The sequence below is a fragment of the Dromiciops gliroides genome, chromosome 1, assembly GCF_019393635.1.
Source record: "Dromiciops gliroides isolate mDroGli1 chromosome 1, mDroGli1.pri, whole genome shotgun sequence".
Lineage (NCBI taxonomy): Eukaryota > Metazoa > Chordata > Mammalia > Microbiotheria > Microbiotheriidae > Dromiciops > Dromiciops gliroides.
Window position 1 is genome coordinate 14,554,555 of NC_057861.1, and position 16,601 is coordinate 14,571,155.

Here is a 16,601-nt window from a genome sequence, read left to right on the forward strand (position 1 = left end):
ATATATATATATGTGTGTGTATATATATATATATATATATATATATATATATATATATATATATATATATATAAAAATGATATAAATGTGGATGTATGGATGCCTCACAACAGTTTATGTGTGGGAGGTGTTCTTATTATCCCATTTTCCAGAGGGGGAGATGAAGGCCCAGGGACATTAAGTGACTCACGCAAAGCCTCACAATGAGTACAGGTATGGGGTGGGATTTGAACCCAGGTCCTCCTATATTCTCTCCACACCCCTGCATTCATCTGTCAGGGCAGTCGATGGCCCAGCTTACTTTTTTTGCCTCTTCTCCAGTTCATGATTCCGGCTCTGCTGGTTCTCCAGCAGTACTCGGGTGTCCTCAAGGTCACAGGTCAGATTGCGGCACTTCCTCTTCAGCTGATGAGAATTTTTCTTGACCTCCTCATAGGTGTTCCGAGCCTCCCCAAGCTGCAAAAAGAACGTGGTATTTTCAGTGTCCCCTTGTCTTCATAATCTTTCTTCATATTCCACTTCTCAAGGCACCTTTGTGAACTCATCATTTCACTTTGGATTGGAAAATCTTGAGGAATAATAGTAATAACCAACATTTGGAGAGAGTTTGAAGGCTCACACCACACATCACAAGTCACCTCACCCTGTTTGACTCAATTTCCTCATCTATAAAATGAGCTGGAGAGGGATGTGGCAATCCCCTCCAGTATTTCTGCCAAGAAAATCCTACAAGGATCACAAAGAGTCAGAGAAGACCAAAATCACTGGAAAACACTACCCACCAAAATGGTACTGTATCTTCCTGGTAGTAGGAAGACATCAGCACTTCCTGAGCAGGGGCATTGAGGTTGGGCCAGGTTCAATAACAACCTTGAACAAACTCAGCAAAGACCTACTCCTGCTTCCAACAGGCAACATCCCCCCTAAATCTTCTAGTTTGGATGGAGGAAACCCAGCAAAACCACTCTGAAGAAGCCAGCTCATTAAGGAATTGTATTAAATAAGCAAAAATGTTGAGTTAATGAAGCCTGTAATTCTAAATTCAGCATTTGAAAGCAAGTACTCTGCCTTCTTGTATTTCACCACTCAGGAAAGGTTGCTATTTTATTACTTTTTAATGTAGCATGAAGATTTTTCCCCCCTCTCCTTGGGGAAACTGACCTAACTTGATAATCATCTATTAAAGCATTGGACTCAGCTCCATTTTCTTTATCTAACATGCAAGTTTCTCTATTTAACATCTGCCTGGGAGGCAAGTCATGGCTCCCTACCCTCATCTTGGAGGTAGGAGATGGTTCAGTTCTTTAGCCTCAGCCCATCATGTGTCATAGAGGGTTCAGCCATACTGAGCTGCAGTGGTCTTCTTCAAAAGCCCCAGAGCTGAAAGGAAGAGCTTCTTAGCTAAGGAAGTCCTCACCTCTCATTCTTGAAGCCTTCCCTGACTATGCTAGTCCACTGATGGCCCCATTTTTGGCTATCTGGTATCCTAGAATCAAAAAATGTCCAAGCACTATGTCCAAAGGGCTATAAAGCTGTGCATGCCCTTTGACCCAGAAATATCACTATTAGGTCTTTTCCCCAAAGAGATCATGAAAAAGGGAAAAGAACCCACATGTACAAAAATATTTATAGCTGCTCTCTTTGTGGTGGCAAGGAATTGGAAATTATGGGGATGTCCATCAATTGGGGAATGGCTAAACAAGTTGTGGTATATGAATGTAATGGAATACTATTGTACTGTCAGAAACAATGAGCAGGGGGAGTTCAGAGAAACCTGAAAGGACTTAGATGAACTGATACTGAGTGAGATGAGCAGAACCAGAACATTGTACAAAGTATCAACAACATTGAGTGTTGATCAACTGTGATAGACTTGACTCTTCTCAGCAATACAATGGTCCAAGCTAGTTCCAAAGGACTTATGATGGAAAATGCTCTCCAAATCCAGAAAAAGAAAACACTGCAGAATCTAGATGCAGATCAAACCATACTATTTCTACTTTTTTTGTTTTCCTTTTTTGAGGTTTTTCCCTTTTGCTCTGATTCTTCTTTCACAGCATGATTAATGCAGAAATATGTTTAATGCGATTGTACATATATAGACTATATCAGATTGCTTGTTGACTTGGGGAGGGGGAGGGAGAGGAGGGAGGGAGAAAAATTTGAAACTAGAAATCTTATAAAAACAGATGTTGAAAACTATCTCTACATGTAACTAGAAAATAATAAAATACTTTTATGATAAAAAAGAAAAGAAAATGTCCAAACAGGACATGTGGATCCAGACCTTTCCCCCAGGAAAACTGAGGGCCAATGTCTTACTCAAGGTCATGCAGAGAGCCAAGAGCAAAGTGAGGACAACAGCCTTGCTCTCCCAAACTAGGGCCCTTTTCACAAAACCAGGCAACCTTCCCAGAAAAAGAAAAACATCAGGATATAGTCAGAGATTAGGTCCAGGAATGATAGGTTTGGAGAAAACACTTCCTTCATCTTACAATGAAAGGTTTTATAACCAAAATGTAATTGGTAAATCATTAGATTGCTATTGATGTTCTTTCCAACCCCTCTTTAGCTAGACTTGTAACATCCCTGTTGGCTCTGACAGTCCAAGACTCTTCCCAGCTCTGACATTCTCTGTTGTAAAGTATCTCTACCCCCATGCCCTACCTAACTCTGACATTCTCTGTTCTCAGTGCATAGGACAGTGTCTGGGACATGATTTGTTGGTGACTGTCCTTCATTCTCAAAGAGGACCAAAATGACATCATCATGTTGGATACAGTGTGTCCAACTGTGGCCGATAAAACCAATATGAGCTTGGAAGGCTCTACCACAGGTCAGGCACAAATGGTCTATATGAATTTTTGGAGTGGAGATGTTTCTAATACATGCACTTAATAAATGGTTATTGAACTGAATTAACACTCTTTATTCCAAGACCTCTCCCATCTCAGACATTCTAGGCTCTAAGGTTCCTCTCAGCTCTGACATTCCCTTTACAAGCCTGTACTAGAATGTCAGATCCTCCCATCCGCTCTCAGTGGCTCCAACAAAACAAGGCTAGTCCAACAGTTCCTCACCCTCCTCTCACCTTCTCTTCCAGTTCCCTTCTGGCAGACAGTTCGGATTCCAGTCTCTCCTCACACATCTGGAGGCGCTTTCTGAGAAACTCGATTTCTGTCTGTGCACAGTCAAAACGTGTCTGCCAGTCATCAGCTGTGGAAAAGAGAAGACAAACACTCAGCCAAGGCACATGGGGGAGACGGCATGGTACCCAGAACAGAGCTGGGGGGGGTGAAAAGAGGACTAGATGTGAATTTGTAGGCTTTTCCATTCACATTTGGAGCTATAAGGCTGTCTAATCCAACGCCCTTGTGTTATAGATGAGAAAACTGGGAAGAGTTTAGGCTACACATTGGGAAAACCTTCCCAACAATGAGAACGGTCTACAAGTGGGTGGGTTCACTCCCATTGGACGTCTTCAGGTAGGGACTGGATGACCACTTATCAGATGTGATGTCATCCAAATATGGGTTGGACTCTGTGGCCACTAAGATCCCTTCCAACTTGGGCATTCTGTGATTCTGTCTCTGTGAACTTGGCAAGTAACTTCCCTGAAGATACTGCCTAGGGTCCCTCCAGCTCAATTTCTCCAGTCCAAGAGGCAGTGTATGGGGTACAATCCTTCTCATTTAAAAGGGAAGCATTTGAATAAGGCTTTCTCTGTCTCTACCTGCTGATACCGTGCCTGCCCATTCTTCAAGACTCAATTGAAGTCCCTTTTCAACTTGCCCTGATTACCCTAGCCCACCATGAGAGTTACCATCTCAGTATTCTAATAGCACTCAGAACTCCATTTGTTTGGTACGTATTTCATACTGTCATACTTACTTGTGTGCTTATTTATAGCTTGTGCTATATGATGGTAGGCAGTTGAGTATAGTAGATACACAGTGTTGGAGTTATAGCCAGGGAACCTAGCTTCAAATCCTTATTCTTTTACTGACCACATGACCTTGGACCAGTAACTTCCCTTCTCTGGACCTGAGTTTTCTCCTCTGTAAAATGAGTGACACAAGCACCTTATTCCTAGAGATTTTGAACCCAAAATGTGACTAGATCATATAATGTGCTAGACTTAGCACCAGGAATATGAGTTCAAATTCTGCCTCAGACAATTACCCTCAGCTCTGTTACCCTGGACAAATGAATTAACTGTTTGGAGCCTGTTTCTTCATCTGTAAAATTAGGGAGTTGGATTTGATGATCCCTAAACTCTCGAGCTATAATCCCATGGACCCAATTTAACACCTTTTAAATTCCATCTTATTAAATCCAATGCTGTTGTGATATGAGGTCTTCTGGAAGCATGACTGTCATCCATGTTATAGTTACCCTTCCCAGCCTTGAATCACCTGCCAACATGATGAGGAGGCATTCTGTGCCCGAACCACTTGGCCAAACAGTGTCTGCCCCTGACCCCGGGTTACTAAGTGCTACTTTTACTTCAATGCCAAGGACTGTAAATGAGGCACCACAGAAAGCTTCCTAGGGGTGACTGCAGATAAAAGCACAAACAGAAAAAACTGGAAACCCAGCTCGCTTATGGTGTTAGAGCCCTATTCCTACGGCAGCCACTCTCAACCCTCCACTCCTGCTGATGCCTCAGACGTAACTAGAGCATGAATCCCCTGAGGGCCCTGGAGGGAAGACCACCAGGTGTGACAAGAGCTGACACCTTGCTCCCCACCTCCTTCCTCTCCCTGAGCTGAGGAGTAGGAACGGTGGTGACAAGTCAACAGAGATGTCGCTCTGCCCATTCATCAGCTGGTAGCCTGGAGAACTAGGGGGAAGGGAGAACTCTAGTAGCAAGGGATATCAGGCCCTGGTTAAGACAGGGTATAGTTCTGACATTAGTCAGGGTGCTAGATGGGTGGGGGTCCAATACTGCTGAATGGATGGGGGTCCAAGACTCCTGAATGGATGAGGGTCCAAGACTGCTGAATGGGTGGGAGTCCAAGAGTACTGAATGAATGGGGGTCCAAGACTCCTGAATGAATGGGGGTCCAAGACTCTTGAATGGATGGGGGTCTAAGACTGCTGAATGAATGGGGGTCCAAGACTCCTGAATGGATGGGGGTCCAAGACTCCTGAATGGATGGGGGTCCAAGACTCCTGAAGGGGTGGGGGTCCAAAACTCCTTGATCTAGAGCCAAGATTGAGGAGAAAGGAGAAAGCACAGCAAAGGGCTATGGGGGTCTCTCCCTTTGCTCTGTCCCACTCCCAGGGCTAACTTCCTGCTTACCTTCTCCAGAATGAGACTTCCCCACTTGACTCAATTCAATTTTCTGCTGGGCTTCCTCCAGCTGCTTCTCCACGGACCCCAAACTCTTCTGTGTCTGTTCATATTTACTCTAAAAGGGGGAAAACATGTCAAGAGAGAAAACCAAGCTGGACCGAGGGCACAGATGCCCTGGGCCCTCAGGCCCGTCCTCTGAAAGTCACCCCCGAGGACCAAATATACTCTTTTCTCTGTGATTCGAAGCTCTTCTTCACTGGCCGGACTGGCCCTGCTCGCTCGCTGTCTCTCTCTCTCTCTCTCTCTCTCTCTCTCTCTCTCTCTCTCCCCTGGCTTCTTACACCTCCCTCCCCTCCACTGCTTAACTACTGGACAACTTCCTGTTCCTCTCACAGGGCACTTCTGGATATGCCCCATGCCTGGAGCACCTTCTCTCTTTGCCTCCTGGCCCCCTCCAGCTTCCCCTCCAGCTCAAACACCACTAGGCCTCCCCTGGTCCCCTCGAAGGCTCAGGCCTCACCTTCTGTCAGTTCTGTATGAATCTTGTATGTTTCCATTTATGGCCACGTCGCCTCCCCCATTAGAAGGGAAGCTCCTGGAGAGTGTGGCCTGTAACGTGGCCTGTGACCCATGGCTCCTTGAAGGGAAAAGGGAGCTCAGCCTCTGACCTTGGTGATGCCTCCAGCTTCCCCCAGATGCTAACCCCAGATGTGCAGGCCACACCCACCTTCAGCTCCTGGATCTCTCTGGAGGCCCGGAGCCGCTCAGCCCGCTCGCTCTCAAGGACCCGGCAGGCCACTTCTCCCTTGAAGCGCTCGTCAGAGAGCTCGGTGGTCAGGTCAGTGATCTGGGGGAGATTCCAGGGAGAAGGGATTTCAGACCACAAAAATGCCCCCAGTGTCCAAATACACACAAACACACACACAAGGAAGGCCACTCAGAAATGTTTCTGGTTGGAGATAAGGGAGGGAAAGAGAGAAGGGCAGAGTAATCATAGATAGGTATGCATATGTGAGCACGCTATTTGGAGAAATATTGACAATAATAATAATAATGAAAACAGTAACAATATAATAACAGATAAATATAAAATGTCTTAAGGGTCACAAAGAACTTGATTCATTCTATCTCATACAGGTATTGTTATCATTCCCATTTTATGCACTGGTAAGTGGAGGCTCAGATTTTACCAGATGAAGGGATATGGGACAGAATTCAGATGAATTCTCCCAACACTCCTCTCCAGACAACTTTAAAATAACACCTCAGGGGCAGCTAGGTGGCACAGTGGATAGAGCACCGGCCCTGGATTCAGGAGGACCTGAGTTTAAACCCAGCCTCAGACACTTAACACTTACTAACTGTGTGACCCTGGGCAAGTCACTTAACCCCCATTGTCTCACCAAAAAAAAAAATAAATAAATAACACCTCAAAACAAATTTTGGAGCAGCAGAGCCAACAAAACGGCAGAGGGAGACATTTTTCCAGCCTAAGAGAACTTAGGAGATGTGCAGGAGAGATCTTTAGCACTGGGGGTAGGCACAGGCTGAGAGCGTGGCAGGAACACCAGCAGGTGGGTCTCGGAGGACGCAGTGACAGTAACTGCAGCAGCAGCTTAGGGGCCTTTCGGCCCAGAAATGATAAGGGGAATGGGCAACTGGTCTAAAATGGATTACAGAGGACCCTTCGCTGGCACTGGGTGTAGCTGGTGCTGACTGGCAACTCTATTGCCTATTCCCTGACAGTTCTTAGTCACGGTTCCATGACAGAGAGGAGGGCTTTCAATCGGTCACAAGGCCCTGGCCACAGTTCCAGGGTCTAGACATCTCATTTCAAGAAATTCTAATGAAAAATTGCCTCAATATCACAGATCCAGAGAGGAAAATAGACATTGAAAGAATCCACCGATCACCTCCTGAAAGAGATCCCCAAATAAAAACTCCCAGGAATATTATAGCCAGATTCCAGAGCTCCCAGGTAAAGGAATATATGGCAAGTAGCCAGAAAGAAATAATTCAAATATCGTGAAGCCACAGTCAGGATCACCCAAGATTTAGCAGCTTCCACCTTAAAGGAGTGGAGGGCTTGGATTATGATATTCCAAAGGACAAAGGAGCTAGGATTATAAGCAAGAATAATCTATCCAGCAAAACTGAGTATAATTCTTCAGGGAGAAAATGAATATTTAATGAAATAGGAGACTTACAAGCATTCCTGATGAAAAGCCCAGAGCTGAAAAGAAAGTTTTACATTCAACAGGAGACTCAAAAGAAGCATAAAAAGGTAAACAGGAAAGAGTAATCATAAGGGTCTCCATAAAGCTAAACTGATTACATTCCTTTACGGGAAGATAAATACATGTAACTCCTAAGAATGGTATCATCATTAGGGTAGTTTGAAGGAGTTTATATAGACAGAAGGCAATGGTGTGAGTCAATTATATTGGGATGACTTCATAAAGAATGTAGGGGTGAGAAAGAGGGATGCACTAAGAGAGGGGGGAAGAGAGAGGGTAAACGTGGGGAATTTTTCTCACTTAAGGCACAGAAGGAAGAACTTTTATAGTGTAAGGAAAAATAGGGAGTGGGAGTAGCAAGCTACTCTTGAGCCTCACTCTCAAAGTAATTGGTTCAAAGAGGATGTAGAAATGTACCTTACCCAAAAGGGAGATAGGAGGAAAAGAAGATAAGAGACATAAGGGGAGATGATAAGGAGAAGGCAGTGGTCAGAATCAAAACAGACTTTTGAGGAGAGATAGGATAAAAAGAGAGAAGGATTAACAGAAAAAAATAGAATGGAGGGAAATAGTCATCATAACTGTGAATGTAAATGCGATGAACTAACCCACAGAATGGAAGTGGATAGCAGAATGGATTAGAAACCAGAATCCAACCATATATTGTGTACAAAAGACACAGTTGGTATAGAAAGACACCCACAGAGCTGAAAAGAAGGGTTGGAACAAAGTCTGTTACGCTTCAGCTGAAGTGAAGAGGGAAGGGGTGGCAATAGTGATCTCAGACAAAGGAAAAGCAAAAGTAGACCTAATTGAAAGAGATAATCAGGAAAACTACATTTTGCTAAAAAGTATCATAGACAATGAAATAATATTTAAAAATTTGTAAGAAGTGTCTCAGATTAAGGCCTCGTTTCTCAAATATATCGAGAACTCAGTCAAATTTGTAAAAATAAGAGCCATTCTTGAATTGAGTGGCAAATAATCAGATATAGGTTATACATGTCAAGGGATATGAACAGGAAGTTTTCAGAAGAAGGAATCAATGCTATCTATAGTCACAGGAAAAAATGCTCTAAATCACTATTGATTGGAGAAAACTGAATTAAAACAACCTTACACCTATCAGAAATGACAAATCTGGAGGGGAGGAAAGAAAATTGGTATATTAATGAATTGTTGGTGGAGTGGTGAACCAATCCAACTATTCTGGAGAACAGTCTGGAATTATGCCCAAAGGGCTATAAAACTGTGCCTACTCTTTGATCCAGCAATATAATTACTAGGTCTGTACCACAGAAAGATTTTCAAAAAAGAAAAAAGGCAAAGAAATAACCGATATTGACTGAACACAGACTGAAACATGCTATTTTTCACTTTCATTTTCCTTTAATTCAAATTTTCTTATACAAAATGACTAATATCATAATGTTTTACATAATTGCACCACTTCAGGGAGGGAGGAGGGGAAGAAGGGATAGAATTTGGAACACATAACTTAAAATAGAAATGTTATTATCAAAAAAGGAAAGAAAAAAGGACCTATATGTACAAAAATAGTTAAAGCAGCTCTTTTTATTGTGATGAAGAATTGGAAATTGAAGGGATGCTCATCAGTTGGTTAATGGCTGAACACTGGTATATGCTTGTGATGGAATACTGTTGTGCTATAAGAAATTATATGGGCAAGGGGGTGGGGGTTGGGGAAAAACACGGCAAGACCTATATGAACTGATGTAAAATGAAGCAAGAAGAACTGAGATCATTGTGCACAGTAACAAGGTAACTATTATTTGCATAGCTAGTAAGTGTCAGAGGTAGGAAATGAATCAAGATCTCCTGGACTATACTCTCCACCACCCAATCAACAAGCATTTATTAAGCACCTACTATGTGCCAAGGACTGTATTAGCCCCTGGGAATACAAAATAAAGAAGAAGAGCATGCCTGTCCCTAAGGAGATTATATACTGTTGGAAGAAACAATATGTATACATGACCACATGTGAAATATGTGAAAACATAGGAAATACTTAAATACTAAACAGGTGGTAATTTTGTCAGAGAGGAGAGAGACTAGCCATTGGGAGTATCAGGAATCATCTTATGCAGGGGCTAGCCTATAAACTGAGCTTTGAAGGGTACTAATGATTGTAAAAGGTTATGGAAAAGATCGAGTTCATTCCAGAAATGGGGGACAGTCTGTGCAAAGACTTGAACAGGGGCAATGGAATCTTTGATGGTTTTGCTGGAAGGACAGACATGATGGGCATCAACACATGATCATCATGGCCAGGGAGACAAGAGCCCAACTACAAGGGGCTTGAAATGTTACAAAGAGGACTGTGACTTTGATCCTAGATGTAATAGGGAGCCCAGAAGGTACTTGAGCAAAGGAGTGATGTGGTCAGACCTGTGCTTTGGGGATACCACTTTGACAGCTTTGTTGAGAATATTGAAACCAAGCATGCAATGAAACTACCAGCACATGTGGTTACTGAAGCTAGAAATGGGGTAGGGGACACAGTGGTCAGGGTTTCATAAAAGGGGTCTCCAGAGGAGCCCTGCAATCACCGCTGGAACAATCTCCATTCAAACTCTACCCATTCTTCAGGACCAAAGGTGGTACAGTGGAAACAGGACTTCAGAGCACTTGGATTCAGGTCATGTCTACTATTGACTTGCAGTAAGCACATGGACAAGCTACTTCCCCTCCATGGACCTCAGTTTTCACATCTGTAAAATGGACTAGATCATAGAATCATAAAACCTGGGCCAGAAGGAACTTCAGAAGGCATTTAGTTCGACTTTTACCTGCACAAGTATTTATAACTTCTACAAAATATCTCAGCCTTGTAAACATCTGAGGTTTGATTCAAGGCCTTCTCTGATGGGAAATCCTCTACCTCCTGAAGTAGCCCAACCCACTGTGAGATAGCTCTAATTGTTAGGAAGTGTTGCTTTAAATAGACTTGAAATCTGCCTCTTTATAAACTGCTTTGTCCTGCCCTCTGGGGCACGAAAAATGAGTCTCCACCCTCTTCCACGTGGCCACCTTCCAAAGGTCTGAGGACAACCATCATGCCCCGCTCGAGCCTTCTCTTCTCCAGGCTCAATGCACCATCTCCTTCATATGACATGAACTCAAGGCCAATAACCTCCCTGGATGTCCTCTTCTGTACACTCCTTAGCTGATATGTCCTTATGCTGTGACCCCCAGAGCTGAACACAATACTCAAAATATGCTCTGATTAGGGCAGAGGACAGTGAGACTGTCACCAGCCTAGACCTAGTGACTCTAAGTGATGACCTCTATGAGCCACCTCTTGGCAATGACCTCTAAGATCCCACTGGGCAGGGATGGGCCAGGTACTCAACTTTGTGAACTTTCTGACTCCTTCCTCAGCTCACCTTGTCTGTTTCTGAGCAGCTCTCACTATTTGAGAGTTTCCCCTGACATCAAGCCTCAATATGCCTCTTTGCAGGCTCCACCCAGTGTTTCTGGTTCTGCCCACAAAGACCAAGCAAGCAGAGATAGCCACAGATTCACAGGAACCTCAGAGACCAGCTGATCCAACTCTTCTCCAACATCCCCGGGGGTCCCTTGAAGACAGCCAAGTGGTTGTGACTCTCTATCCCTCCCTAAACACCACATTTAGGGAAAAGGCAAGAATTGATGGAATCAAAAGTAGGCATTTGAAGAATTGGGAAGGGGAATGGGGCAGGAGGTGGAGAGGAAGAAAGAGGCGATTCTGAACATGGGGGGAGTATTAAATGTCCAGGCACATTTCTGTGTGGAACTCATAAACCCTCAAAGCAATCAGAGCTCGTGCCAATCCCCACCTCCCTCCACCTTGTAAAGGTTAACTCTCCAGACCTCCATGTACTCCCAGCTATTCCCAGATCAAAGAGAGCCAATCTAACTGTGCCACTGATTATGTTTGCCAGGCTTGTAAACAGGTCGTCTTGATGTGAACAAGGGCAGCCCCACGCTGTCTCTTTAGAAGTACAATCAAGGCAGGAGGCTCTTGGCCTGAGGTTGGCAATGGTGCTAGGAGCCAGGGGTAATAAGACAACACTGTGCTGAGCCCTGTGCTCAGTTCTGTACATTCTCACTCCTTTCCCAGGTTATCTCCTCTATTGATGAGCAGCTTCCATTGTTTGGGTGTTTTCCCTGACATCAAGCCCTAATATGCTTCTTTGTAACCTCCAGCCAGTGTTCTTGGTTGTGCCCACTGGTCCAAGCAGAGCTAGTCACAGATTCACAGGCTGTCAGAAATGGAAGGAACCTCAGAGACCAGCTAATCCAACTCCTCTTCAAGATCCCTGAGAAGTGAGCAGCCAACCCCTCCAGCAAGAGAGAGGGCTCTGTATATTTTTGAGAATTCTCATTTTTAGAAATTGTTTCCTAACCCACAAATTGAATATGTTCCTTTTGTCAAGGAATGGAAGAAGGAAGGAAGAAAGGAAGGTAGGAAGGAAGGAAGGAAGGAAGGAAGGAAGGAAGGAAGGAAGGAAGGAAGGAAGGAAGGAAGGAAGGAAGGAAGGAAGGGAGGGAGGGAGGGAGGGAGGGAGGGAGGGGGAGGGAGGGAGGAAGGAGGGGAAGGAACAGGAGTAAGGAGGGAGTGAGGGAGGAAGAAAGAAAGGAAGGAGAAAGAAGAGAGAAAGAACAAAAGAAAGAAAACTCTAATTTTGCTTCCTTAATCCTGTATTTGTTCAGTTGACTTCTTGAGCTCAAGTGTAAGACTTTACATTTGTCCTGATTCAATTGCATTGCTTTTTTTCTGTTCTAAATCAATCATCTCAGGATTTGGTCCAATGCTCTACTCTGCCAAGATCCTGATTCCTGACTCAGACAGACATGTTGTGGCTTCTCTGCCCTTCTCAGATTTCTGACATCTTCCCACTTCATGAGCATTCTGTCTACACCTTTATCAAAATCAGTAACGAACAATTTCACCAGTACCAACCAAGCCAAACACAAATCCATGCAGTCCTCTCCTCAAGCCCTCTGAAGCTGACAAGAGACCTATCTGCTGGATACTGGAGCCTGGGAGAAAGTCCCAGCCACTCTCCCAATTACAGTGTTATTTATAGGTTCCCATTGATGGAGAAGGAAGAAGAGAAGGGTGAAGGGAAGGAACAAGTATTAAGTGCCAACCATGTACCAGACACTGGGTTAAGTGCTTTACAAACATCATCTCATTTGATTTCATTTGAGAAGCAGAATTCAACAATTGCAATTCAGTGTAATAATCATTAAGAACAATCATTGTGGGGAGGGAGGCAAGGCATTCGATACACAAAGACAAATATGAAATCATTCCTCCTTATATTCTACTTAGGGGCAGAGAAAATAAATCCAAAAGAAATGAACAAGGAGAGCAGTAGTCACTAGAATGCTTTGGGGACCATAGCCAGATTACTCTCAATCCCTTATCTGCTTTTTCCTCAGGTTATAGGCATCAGGAGACAGTGCAGAACAGTGTAGAGCTTGCCTCAAAACCACTAAGACCTGGATTCAAGTCTCACCACTGACACATACTGGCCATGTGACCCTGAAGAAGTCACCTAACCCCTCTGCAGTCTAGTCCATTCTCAGAGACTCAGAGAAGGCAACAATAGCGAAAGTGGGCGAGTGAGCTCCCTCACCTCTACCAATGAAACCACAAACCCAGTCCCTATTTCTCATAGGTCTGAGGGTTAGTGCCAGTTGCCATAGGTGATCTACTAGGAAAATGTTCAGCCAGAATACCCTGGTGTCTCACCGGTGAGATGGGAAAAACACTGGATTTGGGGTGAGCTCTGCCACCGATGGGCTTGAGTATCAGTTTCTCTTTTTGTTTACGTTTTTTTGTTTTTGTTTTGGGGTTTTTTGCAGGACAATGAGGGTTAAGTGACTTGCCAAGGGTCACACATCTTAGTAAGTGTCAAGTGTCTGAGGCCGGATTTGAACTCAGGTCTTCCCAAGTCCAGGGCCAGTGTTTTATCCACTGCACCACCTAGCTGCCCCTGAGTATCAGTTTCATCATCTATAAAATGGGAAGAATAATCCTTGTGATCCCCACTCCACTGGGTGGCTGTTGGGAAAGTGTGTGCAGGCCTTAAACTGTGAAGGAAAGATGATGCCCAGTCATACGGGCAAATCGTTTCCCAGTTCTAGGCCTTGGCTACCTCCTCTGTTAAATAAAGTGACCATCTGACCTCCCAAGCTCTAAATCCCACAATGCCCCTACAATCTGCAAGGAGGCCAGGCTCCAGGCAGCTTCACTTTCAAATGCGGGCCAATACAGGTATCCATAATTAAAACCTCATCATTCTCACTGAAAACGTGGGGGTAAATCTTGTGCATCAGAGAAACTGCCCAAATCTCCCCCCTCCATTTCGCCCTCCCCCCCCCTACAAATCAGCATTAATCAAAGATTTCTGTATTGTGTTCTATCTGCTTTGGCCAATTAGCATGAAATTTAATTTGCGCTAATCAGCCTGAGCAACGGGAGCACAAAATTAATTTAAGGCATTAATTTCAAGTTTCTCAACGAATATGAACTGAGCCAAAAGTGGGGAAGGGAAGATCCCCTCCACCCTTTTCCCTTCCCTGAGAGCTGTCAGAGAAAACGAGCAAGTGACCTTGACCTTTCCGGACCACCAGCCCCCCCCCCAAGCCTCACTCCCACTCTGCAGGTGATGTAGCATCAGGAGTGAGGGGTGGGCAGCATAGCAGGGGACACTGTCCCGGGAGAAAGCCGGGTAGGATTACAAACTTAAAGCAAATTAAGCAAGCTGGAAGCACTTTGTTTTCAAACGGTGGGGGGGTGGGGGTTCTTGCAGGTTTCTCAAGGCCCAATTAGCCTGAAACAATCAGATGGGCAGATTTCACATGCTATTTGACCAAACCGGAAAGGCTGTTCCTCTATTAAGCAGTGATGATAATCGAGGGCCTCTGGACGAGCTCAGAGGAATGTGGGGATGAAGGTTTATAATTGCAGACTATTACAGCCGGGAGGGACCACAGACCCAATCTGCTCCAGCCTTCTCCTTTTATAGGAGAAGACCGTGGGGTCCAGAAGACAGAAGTGATTGCTCAGAGTCTCACAGTGACTCAGGGGAGTGCCAGAGCTACACTGGAGTCTCCCTCCCAGGCCAGCCCTTAGGGACATTCAGCCTCCACCTTCCTTGTGCATGCTGACATGGATCTGTCCAGCAAGCCTTGCTCCATTTGGAGAGCCATGCACAATCAGGGGGCTATTCATGGGTGGATAATGAAGAGTTTACTGAAGTCAAGGGTTGTAGACATCTGGAATTGCCTAACTGAAGGGTTGGAGAGCTGGCTGCAGGGTCAGGAAATCTCAGAGTTCTTGTCTTGCCTCTGACCCAGACTGACAGAGTGACCCTGGCCAAGTCACTTCACTTTCCTCTCCCCCAGGGAATTAAAGGCATTAAGTTGCAGATCTGCATTGGTAGGAGTTTCCCTACCAGGAGTTCCCTATACCAAGTCATAGATCCAGGCTAAAAAGACAAAACCATGCTGTGCCAAGGAGAAACAGGACAGTCCTGTCGAGGGAAGTTTTGTTTAATACCTGCGGGTCTTCTGTTTAATGGGAATTTAAGGGATGTTGATGATTTTTTAAAGGAACAGGTCCTCTAACAGGTTTCAATAAGAAACTGCAGAGAATGACGATGTTACCTTGGTTGATTCAATTCTCTCTGGGCCCTAGTTTCACTGAACCAAATTTCAAATGCAGCTCTGATATAAGGCAGCACAGTGGACCAAGCACTGGGCCTAGAGTCAGGAAGACTTGAGTTCAAATCCAGATCCAGATGCTTCCTAGCTGTGTGACCCTGGGCAAGTCACTTTACCCTCTTTGCCTCAGTTTCTTCATCTGTAAAATGAGCTGGAAAAGGAAATGGCAAAACCACTCCTGTATCTCTGCCAAGAAAACTCCAAATGGGACCATGAAGGGGTGGACACGACTGAAATGACTGAACAAGAACAGCAGCAAGGTCACAGAAATTAGCCTTAGGTCTAAAGCTAGAAGGGACTTCCAAAGGCCGGATAGTCCAACCTCCTCATTTTGTGGATGAAGAAACTGAGGCCCCAAGAGGAGAGATAACTTGCCCAAAAGCCCATAAGTAGTAAGATCATGATTCAAACTCAGGTTTTCTGACTTGAAATCCAGCTCTCATGAGCTGTCACTTCAGATATGCACAGTCCAAGGTTCTTTCAGGTTCTGCCACTCTAGATGCTAAGAACAGTCTCTGTTCCAATGTTATAGCTGCAAGGTCATAGATTTCCATTCTGATATGCTCTATTCTAAGGCCCCTCTCAGCCCTGACATCCCCTGCCTGACATCCCCTGTTCTAAGGCCTCTCCTAGTCCTGATATCCCCTGTTCTAAGGCCCCTCCCAGCCTTGACATCCCCTGTTCTAAGGCCCCTTCCAATCCTGATATCCTCTCTTCCAAGGCCCCTCCCAGGTCAGATATCCTCTGTTCTAAGGTCTTTCCCAGCTCAGACACCCCCTGTTCTAAGGCCCTTCCCAGCTCAGACATCCCCTGTTCTAAGGCTCCTCCCAATCCTGGCATTCCCTGCTCTAAGGTCTCTCCCAGCTGGATCATTCTCTAGTCTCAGAGCTTTTCTTTCTACAACTTAGAATTGAAATCTGATGAGTCTGATTCTCCCTTAACCAATTTTTAAGTTGGTGTCCGTTTCTGTTAACTGGTGCCTCAGATACCTGTTAGCTGTGTGACCCTGGGTAAATCCCTTAACGTCTGTTTGTCTCAGTTTCCTGAACTATAAAATAGGAATCATCATAAGACCCACCTCACAGGGTTTTGTGAGGATCAAATGAGATACTATTTTTAAAACACACTTAGCACAATGCCTGACACATAGTAGGCAGTATGTAAATGTTAGCTGCTATTGTTATCAGTATTAATAACTAGCACTTATGTAGTATTTTCATTTTTACCAATAACTGTCCATATATTTTACTAGGAAGGAAGGTGAAAGGCAGATTGTGGAGGGCCGGGCAGGCCAGGTGGAAGAGTTTATCATGTATTCTAGA

At 44.6% G+C, this 16,601-nt stretch overlaps 1 protein-coding gene across 3 annotated transcripts in view; it reads right to left on the reverse strand.

The window, feature by feature from the left end:
* Window positions 1-16,601, reverse strand: part of MYO18B (myosin XVIIIB) — a 346,197-nt gene that overhangs the window by 160,950 nt on the left and 168,646 nt on the right. For all 3 annotated transcript variants that reach the window (XM_043977482.1, XM_043977483.1, XM_043977484.1), the window contains exons 26-29: window positions 6,027-6,146; window positions 5,306-5,414; window positions 3,092-3,216; window positions 302-456 (exon numbers count right to left, since the gene is read on the reverse strand). In XM_043977482.1, coding sequence (XP_043833417.1) covers window positions 302-456; window positions 3,092-3,216; window positions 5,306-5,414; window positions 6,027-6,146 — 509 coding nt within the window. The remainder of the gene's footprint in view (window positions 1-301; window positions 457-3,091; window positions 3,217-5,305; window positions 5,415-6,026; window positions 6,147-16,601) is intronic.